The sequence below is a fragment of the Triturus cristatus genome, chromosome 6 (genome assembly GCF_964204655.1).
Source record: "Triturus cristatus chromosome 6, aTriCri1.1, whole genome shotgun sequence".
Lineage (NCBI taxonomy): Eukaryota > Metazoa > Chordata > Amphibia > Caudata > Salamandridae > Triturus > Triturus cristatus.
Genome location: NC_140589.1, coordinates 1,889,071,691 through 1,889,083,075, shown reverse-complemented (window position 1 = coordinate 1,889,083,075; position 11,385 = coordinate 1,889,071,691). Strand labels below are relative to the sequence as shown.

General features: G+C 38.0%; 1 protein-coding gene across 1 annotated transcript; it reads right to left on the bottom strand.

The window, feature by feature from the left end:
- Positions 1-3,698: 3,698 nt before the first annotated feature.
- On the bottom strand, positions 3,699-4,631 carry LOC146822312 (olfactory receptor 2D3-like). The gene has a single exon (XM_085609457.1). The coding sequence runs from the start codon at positions 4,629-4,631 to the stop codon at positions 3,699-3,701; it is 933 nt and encodes a 310-aa protein (XP_085465583.1).
- Between the last annotated feature and the right edge of the window lie 6,754 nt (positions 4,632-11,385).

Below are 11,385 nucleotides of genomic sequence, written 5' to 3'. Positions count from 1 at the left end.
CGCACCCACCCTGTTTAGTCTCTACATTAACGGCCTAATCGATACCCTGTCAGCAGCAAAAGATTTAGATGCCCCCAAGTTAGCCACTCGCAGAATTTCGGCTATGATGTTTGCCGACGACACCCTTTTGGTTGCTAAATCAGCCATGGGGATACAAAAGGTTTTGGATAAATTCGAAGAATTTTGTAAGGATCGTGGCTTAGAAATAAATCTTCAAAAACAAAATTTATGGCATTTAATTGCCCAAAAAGCACACGTCCCAATCCACGCCTAAATGGTAAACCGCTCGAAAGGGTGTCATCTTTTGTGTATCTGGGACTTACAATTACTGAGTCTATGGATTGGGGGGCACATCTTACAAAATCTATATTAAAACTAGCACAAACCTCAGGAGGGATTATGAAGGTTTTTAACAATTCCAGCAAAAGAAATGTTAGCCCAGCTGTGGAAATCTATAGGGCCCAGGCAAGGGGTGGAGCATTGTATGGTGCAGAATTATGGGGCCACCTAAACACGCCAAAATTATTACAGGTGGAGAACCAATATCTAAGACAATTATCTAGATTGCCCCGTAGTACCCCTTTGGTCCCGTTACGCCTAGACACAGGCATAATGCCAATAGATGAAGTTGTAGGACTTAAACCTATTATGTATTGGCGACGCCTGTGGACAACTCCCGAGTTTATACCTTATAGGGAGGAGCTCACAGAGGTACTAAGGTCTTGTGGTTCTTTGAAAATTCCATGTAAGACTTCTCCTAACCAGCCTGGGTCTTGGAGATTGTTGGCTACATCCCGAGTCTGCTTGTTTATCAATATCAAAGGGTCAAATGAAGGCTTGTTATAGTGATCACAGATTAGCTCAATTTAATAATTCCTCTAGGATTGGGAAATGTACTAGTGCCTTTTTAGAAATCAAAGCATTTTTTTGCTTTGAACCGGCAATTGATCTCATTATTCCACCTGCAGCCAGGAAGCTCTTTTTACAATTCAGATACGGGGTACTCCCATTACGTTGTTTTACATCTAAATGGAGTAAACAAAATCCGATCCATTGTCCTATGTGTGATTACCCCGAGGAAACAGAGCTGCACGTTTTTTTTTGTTGTGCTGGATACCAGAAGGCAAGGAGTCGCTGGTTGGCTCAAATCTGCAGGAATCTTGGCACCAGGTCTTGTTCTGAAGCATTCAGGATACTGAAATCTGATACTGGTATTCCAATAGTTTATTCGGTTGCCGGTTTTTTATTTTCGGCATGGTGCACCAGAAGGGCTTATCTGAGATCCCAAAATGTAACTTGATTGTGCAATTCTATGCTGTAATTGTATTTCTTTTATTCATCATTCATGCATTAGTTTTAAACATAGGATTCCTTTTTTTTCCTATTTTTATTGAAAAATGCTTTTTAGTCTAATTTATATATTTATTGTCCATGAACTCTCTAACAAAAATCGTGTTACCTCTGTCCAACTTTTATGACTCAACGATTCGATGATTTTCTAAATTTGAAACTGCATGTATAACTCTATTGTTTTTACTTATGTGTATGCACTTTCTAGGACATTTTGTCCGAAATAAAGTTTTTTTGACTTGACTTGACTTGATTCTCTAAAAGCTGTTAACTATTGTGTGCAAAATGGTTTATGGTATGTCACAACAATACCTCTTTGACATGGTGACTGCTACACTTCCTCTAGAAATTGAATTCCAAACACTAAAAGCTAATGATCACATTTAAATCACTGTGTGTGACCTCTAGACTGTGCTAGGCCCCCATCAATGCCTGCCTGCTGACATCTATGCCTGCCCCACACTTAACTGTTTTAAAACCTGTTTAAAGAGCCATCGCATGAAAGTGGAGAGAAACGATGCGTAAAGGCACACTCCACATCTAAAATGTAAGAAGTTCTCCTTTAGCATTTACCATGTAATCTGTTGATTGGCTGTTTTGTTTTACTGCTTATCCCTCACAAATCAGCAACTTCTTACAAATGCTTCATTCCAACCCTTGGCTTCTGACCTTATGGACAACATTTCTGTTTGTAATATCAAGGTGCTCATGTCAAATACAAGTTATAAATAACAACATTTTACAAAGCCTGTTTAAAAATCCAATTTTAACCATATACTGACTGTGGTAGCTTATAAAGAATCATTTTTAGCACATATTGTATATATACTACATTTGTCAGGTATTTTATTGAGTTTGAAATCAACAACTTTGAACTTAAACGACTCAGCCAAGAGTCCACCGCAACCTAAATAAGGGAGAAAGAGAGTAAAAAATGGAGGGAAGGGGGACAACAGTGGAAAATACAGCGGTTGACACATTCAGGACCTGCTCAGGGAATAGGTAGCAAAAGTAGCAGCATTAGATGGTGGATAGAAGCAGATATGAAGGAACTATACAGTACAAGAGGAGAGAAATACAAACAAACCGATGAGGAAACAGCAAGTAAAAGTACAGATTTGCAGATAACCAAAAGCAGGAAAAGTGACAGATATCATGAACAGAGTCAGCAAGAGGTGGCAAATTAGCCACACAGGTGACTGACAACAGAAACAGCCACATATGGAGAAGCAGCAATTATTTCACAACAGCATTATATAGATATGTTGTGAGGGGGACTTAAGTATGGAGTGTAAGAAATAGACAATACCATCAAAGAGGACATAAATGTTAGGTATGGAGTGAGGAAGTAGATTAATAGAATACGATGAGAATATCAGGTGGAATTAGAACATTGAGCAGTTTCCTCTTTGTGCTCCTTTGGCTGTTGGTCTCTCGTAGGCTTGATCATAGTGTAAGCACTCATTCATGGCCATTCATGGCCGTAGGCCAACCTTCCAAGTGGCTTAATCCATTGAGTCTGCACCTGCATGAATGCTGCAAGCCGTTTGTACACATTGGGTGGCTGTGGCTTGTTTCAGAAGAATCCACCAAAGTGAATGAACCAGCTTTATCCAAGGTACAGAGATGACACAATCCCTGTCACAATCCCAATTCCTAAGGTGCTGTAATAGTTTAAAACATAGGGGGTCATTTAGAGTTTGGTGGAGTGGGAAATTCCTCCTATTCAGAGGGCGACAACCACCACTAACTGTCCCAGCCCGAGACTGCCATGCAAGGGATTCTAGTTCAGGGTAGGAAAAACAATCAATGACCTCCACATGCAAGAAAACAGCTTCTTGTGTGATGGTTTTATTAACTTGTGTATGTTCAAGAAAAAAAACCTGCTGCTTTGTATTAAACATGACAGCCACTTATGAAAGCTTGACTTCCTTCAATAGACCCACTACAGCGGGGTCTCAACTGAAGGCATATAGATCCTTTTCTGTGTTGAGGAGACCTCTAAGTATAGCATTTACACTTCCCCTGTAAAGGTGGAAGCAATGACCTTCCAAGACATAGTAGCCTGGTTGCTCACTAACTTTGCTTTAAATGATCCGATTAGAACATGTACTTTTTCTCTGCTCTTGAATGTTTTGTAACTGACTCACTTGTTGCAAGTGCATGCCTATCTAAGGTGCCTTAGCATGCTTCAGTTTCAGTTGTAATGCCTCCATTCCACCATGGATGGTGTATTTACATTTTTCTCCTTTAACAGAAGTCTTGCCTTTGTAGCCCTTGATCACTATTGGTTTTCAAGTGTGTCTCTTTGAAACTGTTCACTTCCTTCGAACATAAGGTAATGTTACTCAGTCAAATATTCGTCCGTGTAGTTTCTGGAGAGCCATCTTAACATCGTTGTTTCTCAAACTATAAATCATGGGGTTAAGCATTGGAGGTGTGACGGTGTAAAACAAAGAGAAAACTTTCTCCTGATTTCCAGAGTCTCTAGACACAGGCTTCATGTACAAGAAGATGGCGGTGCTGTAGAATATGATGACAACGACTAGATGCGAGGCACAGGTGGAGAAGGCTTTGTGTCGACCTTCTGAGGAGTGGATTCCCATGATGGTGGCGACGATTTGGATGTAGGTGAAGAGAATGAGAAGGCTGGGGATCAAGAGCACAACTATCCCAACGGAAAAGATCACCATTTCTGCAATAAAAGTATTTACACAAACGATCTTTAGGAAAGCTGTGGCTTCACAAAAGTAGTGGTTGATCACACTGGCCCCACATGAAGGCAACTGTATTGTAAACAATGTGTCCAGCAGCCCCATCAGGCTGCCACACAGCCAGCAACCTACTCCCAAGGTGAGAGAGATGGATTTGCTCATGATAACTGTATACCGTAATGGAAACGCAATGGCCACGTAACGGTCATACGCCATGACTGCTAGGAGTACACATTCTGTACACGCCATAAGAAGGTACGTGTACATCTGAGCAGCGCATGCAGCAAAGCTGATTCTTCTCCCCACAATCAGGAGTTGGACCAGCATGTTAGGGACTGTCACCGATGAGTAGCAGATGTCTACGAAGGAGAGGTTAGACAGAAAGAAGTACATTGGAGTGTGAAGGCGAGAATCACAAATACATACTGTGATCAGGATAGCATTTCCAATGACCGTGATCAAATATATGATGAAAAATAACACAAAGAGAACAATCTGCACATTGGGGTCTTCAGATAGTCCCAAAAGAAGAAAATCTGTTGATACACTTCTGTTACTTGTCTCCATTGTGTTACCTCCATTCTGCCTGTTGGAAGAAAAATAAAAGCAAAGCATAAGTACACTGCATATTGAGGTGGCATGTGACATCATTCAGAATTGATCTCAAACTTGAAGAACTGGAAAATCCTTCGCTAGGTCTCTGAGCTAAAAGGTAATAAAAAGCCATGCTTGGTCACCATGGAAATAATCACATTCTTTGTGCTGTCTGACAAATTAAGCCTTTAAGCCCACAAACCTGCCGGCATGTATAGTAGATGGACTTCATGTGGTTTGTTTCCAAAGTTAACAGGAACTAATTGACATTCTTTACCAGATATATCTCATGCATAAAACTGATAGCCACAAGATGTTAAAAATGACTATGTTGTCTTTTTTTTTTAAAGTTTCATGAAACAACCATTTGGAGAGACAATAAATATTTTTTTCCGCTTTGCATACATATATTTTTTTGTGCAGTAATTAAATCGCTCACAATATCTCTAATCATAAAACATTGGCCAGACTATAAAAGCATTTGAAGTGAGTGCTGAAAAGGACTTTTTACCATACTAAATCCCCAACAATTTTGCTGGTTCTACTGGCACACCATACCTCACATTGTGGATCCACCTTTTACCACATCTATATTCTTTTTCCTCCTGTGGGTAGGGCAATGCAGTTGGGAAGGTCATGGTATTGAAGAATACCAAAGTTGACAAGTCAGCAAGACAATCCTTTATTACTATGAAAACTCTGCAACACATCTTCACCCACCTAGGATTTCAACGCAGGGTACAAGAAACTACCTCTCTTGTACTGTCTAAACTTGATTACGCCAACAGTCTCTACCATGGATTATCTTTAACAACTACAAACAGACTACAAAAAGAAGTCTGCTGCCAGAGTACTCCTACATGTAAAGCCACAAGCCCATATTTCCCCTGCCTTGTGGACCCTACATTGGTTACCAGTTGCCAGAAGATCCACCTTCAAGCTGCTTTGTATCATCCACAAAGCAATACATGGCACAGGACTACGTTTTATAAGGAATAAAATCTCCAAATACACACAAAAAAGGAACCTTGACTCTAGATTCGCACCTCACCTCAAAGCCCCAGCATATAAGAAAAAAAAAATGGGTGACTCCTCTTTCTCGGTTAAAGCAGCCAAACTATGGAATTCATTACCCCAAAACATGGTACTACAGATAAAGAACTTATGTTCAGAAGCCTACGCAAGATTTGGATTGTTCCGACATGAACACCATACTCAAAACACAAATGTACAGCACATGCCTGTGTATGTAAACATGTATAATTTGATTCTATGTATGTATTTAGAAATGTTCATTTCTTTGTACAAATATATATATAATACTTATCATTTAAAAAAATATTGATATCTGCTTAATGTACAAATGTATATATTACTTATGGTTAATATACATATATTTATACACACACACACATTTATATGTATGTATATGTATGTGTGTGTATATATATATATATATATATAAAATTCACTGAAAAAACCATAGGTTTCACACATGTTATTGTTAGCTGGACATTTCACTCGTACAAAACCATTGAAATTCCCCCGTTATAGTTAGTTCAGCTAACTATAACTCGCGCGACCGCAATCCACTGATGACGTCACATATTATATCACTCATGACATGGTCAGTGACATCACTCATGACATCACTGATGACATCTCAAATGACATCACTGATGACATCACTGATGTCATCATCCAGTGAATATGTGTCTTTCTGAAAAATAAATATTTTTTTATATATGTATATCTAAAGGTTAATGGAAGAATAAATGGGTAAATAAGTGTCTAAATGGATGTTTGTTTTTGGTAAAATTAATTGTATAACTGACTTATTAACAGTATCTTAGTGAATACAAGTATTAGTGAGTAATGTTTAAATATTTAAATATCTGTATCAGTGTCTCACTTTGTGTATAAGTGGCTGCATGGGTTGGTGAGTAGCTACATGAGTGTGTATATGGGTTATTAGTTTGTTTTTAGAGTATCAGTATGAGTGTCTGTATGGTTCAGTGGGGGATTTTACTTAGCGTATTGATGCATGAATGAGTGACTCACTGTTTGTATGTGTTTTGAAGACAGTATGCGAGCAGGACAGTATGGGTGGATGAGTGTGTGTATGGGTGAGTAAGAGAGTGAATGACTGTCTCAATAGTGTCTTTATGAGTAAGTCCATATGTTTTAAACTAGTATATGTGAGTATTGATGTATATAAGTGAGGATATATGAGAGTGAGAGATTGGAAGAGTTCCTGTATAAATAAGTATGTGTTTCTATAAGTCATTGTTTAAGAGAGTAAGTATGTGTACGTATCTGTAGAAGTAAGTGTAGTGGTGTGTGTATAGCTGTATATGCAAGTAAATGGATGTTTATTTGCATGTGTGAGTATGTGTGTGAGTAACTCTATGTATGAGTGTAGGTGTGTAACAGGATGTATAGGTGTATGAGTACATATGATGACTGAGTACATGTATGAGTGACTATATAGAAGTGTTGATGAATGAGTGGATGCATATGTGGATTTTGGAATTACTGAATAGGTTGTTCTAACTGGTATTGGTATCTCTATAGTTTTCAAAACTTTAGTTTGTATTTTTCAATGTGTGTATCAAAGTTTATATTAGGATAAGAGGAGGTCTGCCACTCTTACACAAGGATGATGTCATCAGTGATGTCATTTGAGATGTCATCAGTGATGTCATCAGTGATGTCACTGACCATGTCATGAGTGATGTAATATGTGACGTCATCAGCAGTGGATTGCGGTCGCGCAAGTTATAGTTAGCTGAACTAACTATAACGGGGGAATTTCAATGGTTTTGTACGAGTGAAATGTCCAGCTAACTATAACATGTGTGAAACCTATGATTTTTTCAGTGAATTTGCAAGGTTTTTAAATGCTAATTCCTAACTATAACGTGTGTGAAACCTATGGTTTTTTAAGTGAATTTGCAAGGTTTTTTAAATGCTAATTTCTAACTATAAAGTGTGTGAAACCTATGTTTTTTTTAGTGAATTTGTAAGGTTTTTTAAATGCTAATTTATGTATGTATTATTGTATTTATTATATATTTATTTTACAATAAACTACCTATGTATATAGTTATAGATTGACTGTATCCTGTAATATGGAATGGCTCAGCTCTTTTTTTTTTATTTGGATAAAGTTGAACAGCATAGTTAATATCTTCTATAAACTTATAAACAGTTTAAAATGTATTTTTTTTTTAAGGGTTTTTCACGGTGCGCGCACCGTGCGCGCACCGGCAATTTTTTTTATTAAAGGAAATGGTTTTTATTGATTTACGAGGTCCTTTAGGGACCCCCTGAGAAGATCTAGGGGGTTAGGGAGTGTCTTCCCTGCCTCCTTTTCATGTTTTAGAAATCGGGTTAAAAGTAATTCATTTCTGATGCGTGCGTGCACCGTGCGTGCATGCGTGCGAGCACCGTGCGCGCACCGGCAATTTTTTTTATTAAACAAAATTTTTTTTTTTTTTTACGAGGTCCTCTAGGGACCCCCTGAGAAGGTCTAGGGGGTCAGGGAGTGTCTTCCCTGCTTGCCTTTCATGTTTTAGGAATCAGGTTAAAAGTAATTCATTTCTGATCCGTGCGTGTACTGTGCACGCACGGTGCGATAACCCTGCGCGCACGGCAAGTCATGTGATTACGAAACAACACTTTTCATTGGTTCTTAGTAGTTTCTGTTCCAGAATCTTCAAACACCACACCCGCTCCCCTCACTATTTCTTCCTATTTCCTGGGACAAGGAGCTGAACAGCTACTCTAGTCAAATCTTACTTGAAAATGGCAGAACAGTAGTCTACTTCAGGGAGTGAGGAGGAGACCTTTGTGGTACCACCAAGGAAGAACAAACAAAAAGACTCTTTCATCTGGAAATTCTTCACCTTTCCAGAGGGCCAAAAGAAGGTCAATGCCCCGAAGGTGACATGCACTATTTGTGAAACTGTCTTATCTAGAGGAGATCCCAGCAAGAAATACTCCTTTAGTATTTATTCAATGCTGAGACACTTCAAGACAGTGCATTCTGTACCTTATGCTCGAGAGACAACTAGAGCCTTAAGGGACAACCCTCCACCTGCTCAGCCGAGCACATCATCTGCGGCCACAGATTCTCCGTGTACCAGGGCACTGGACATCCGCCCACTTTTCCAGAAGGTGCACATACACTGTAATGTGTGCAATGCTGTTCTCTGCTACGGTGAGAGCAGTATTAACTTGATCGAAAACAAAATACAGCAGCACACATGCTCCAGCCCATAATTTTTTTCATTTATTGTTTTTGTTCTTGTTGAACAGATTTTCATTACCAGTTTTTTTTTGGTGCTCTAAAAAAATTAAAAAAATACTAAATTGTTAAAAAACAGAAAAAAAAATACAAAACAAAAAAGACAAAAAAACCAGTTCTTTTCAGAACTCACTTCACTTCTCCAAGAAGAGCTATATTCCTAATATACTGTGTTGTAATTTTATTGAATTAATGTGTAGTGTATACATGAATCATTGAAATGATTGTAATGACTGAGTGAAGAGGAGGAAAGGACAGACAGAATGAGTGAGAAGAGGAAAGTATGATCAGTCATGAAAGAGAAGTGAAAGACTGACTGCAACAAAAGGACTAAGGGTAAGGAATACAGGTAAGAAGAGTGAATGAGTAAGGGAATGGCAGTGAGTAATGGAGAGTGATGGAGGGGGAGTGAGAAAAGGGGAGTAAGGGACGGAGATAGGAAAAGGGAGTAACAGATGAAGCAGATGAAGTACAGCAGGGTGAAGGGATTGAAAGTAAGAGAAGTGGAATGATGGTGAGATAAGGGGTATGAGGATTAGAAAAGGGGGTAAGGGAAAGTGAGAGATGGGGAGTGAGGGGATGGAGGGATTTAGGAAACTGGAGTGAGAGAAAGGGAGTCAGGATTTCAATGAGCAAAGGAGAGTGAGGGAGAGTGAAGGAAAGAATGCGAAAAGATGAAGGGGTGTGAGATACAGACAGGAGGAAGTGAAGTAGGCGAATAGGAGAGACTATGAATAAAGGATAGTGACAGTTAGGGAAGGTGAGGGAAGGAGAATGAAGGAGAAGGTTAAAAAATTAACATAGATGGAAAATGAGTGATGGAGAGAGGAGGAGTGGTAGAAACAGAGATGTTAAGGAAATTAAGGGTAAGACAGACAAAGGGAGAGAGACAGAAACAGAGACAGAGAGCAAGGAGTTGAGAAGGAGTAAGGCAGTTAGAATGACTGAGACATATGGAGACAGGGAGAGAAACATGGTTGAAAAAATAGTGATGGAGGCAGTAAACCTAGCGGAGTAGTAGAGAAGGAGTGAGGGAGTTACGAATGAGCAGTAAAGGAAGAAGAGAGAGGGAAGGGGAATGAGAAAAGCAGAGTGAGGAGAAGTGAAGAAAAGGTAGCATGTAAGTGAAGGGGTGAGAAATACAGCTATTTTAAACTTACCTGACCAACAAAATACCTTAATTAGAAATAAATGTTTTTTTAAATTACAAGAAAAATGGATTCAATTTCCAAGATTTTCTTTCTAGATCTGAAAAAAAAGAAAAAAAGTAGTAATATTTAACAATACATTTTAGAATACGGTACACATATTTTCATATTTAACAAAGTAATTTTTTGCCCTTTTTTTGCTGTTTTCAGAATATATTGAATTTCACTGAAAATAGTGATATCAATTGTATTCATCACTTACCAGCGGGCAAAAAAATAAACAATCTGAAAGATTGTTTAAAAAAGCCCTGAATCTATCCTCAGTAAAACATACCTTGATGGAAATGTAACATATATATTAAAAATATCTTCTAAGAACAATAACTATTTGCAATAAATAACGTCTGTAAATCTTGTTGCTTAAGCACATACACCAAAATAATATCTGTCAAAGAAGTCCACAATAGAAACATTTACCTTTCCGTGAGGCCAAATGGTAATTTTTAAATCCTTTTTAGGTGAAATATCCAATGGTAATCCTATAAAATCGAAATAATGGTTTCTTCAGATGCTGCAATTTGTATCTAAAATTTTGGTTTTAGAAAAATTTAGTAGGAATTTGGTAATTCTGCAGGCAAACGTTGCTTGAAAATCAATTGAGAATCATTACACAGTGTCCAGCCTTTTTCACATTTTAGATAAACTGTGTAATGACCAGAAGTTATAGAAGGTCCATCATGGAAAATTATTGCAACTGCAACAAAAGTCTTTCCTGATATTGATAATTGATTTCCTACAAACTTCTTTATTAAAGTGTCCAATTTTGTTCCATCAGCTCTACAACATTGCATCATTAAAATTATATACTGTCCATATTTCTTTAAAAATAACGTTGATAACATTTCTGATTTACATTGAGAACATTCCATGTTGTGATTTGCATCTTTAACTAATTTACTAAATGTCACTGATTTACTCTCTGGTAATGTTAAATGTATGAACCTTTCAGAATCAACATTAGTGCTGCATGTGTTCATACAGTTTTCACAACAATGTTCCCATTTATAAGAGAGACCAAACATATTTTCTATTTCTACCCCTTCATCTTCCAGTACCATAAGCATATACATTAAGAATTCCTGTGCATCTTGCTGGACATTTTGTGTAAACTGTGTACATCCAGAACATACATCTAAAAGATTTCTAACATCAGAAGCGCTTTCTATTTTAGTTTTATCATTACTCAACTTCTCATAAAGGAAACTCAGCA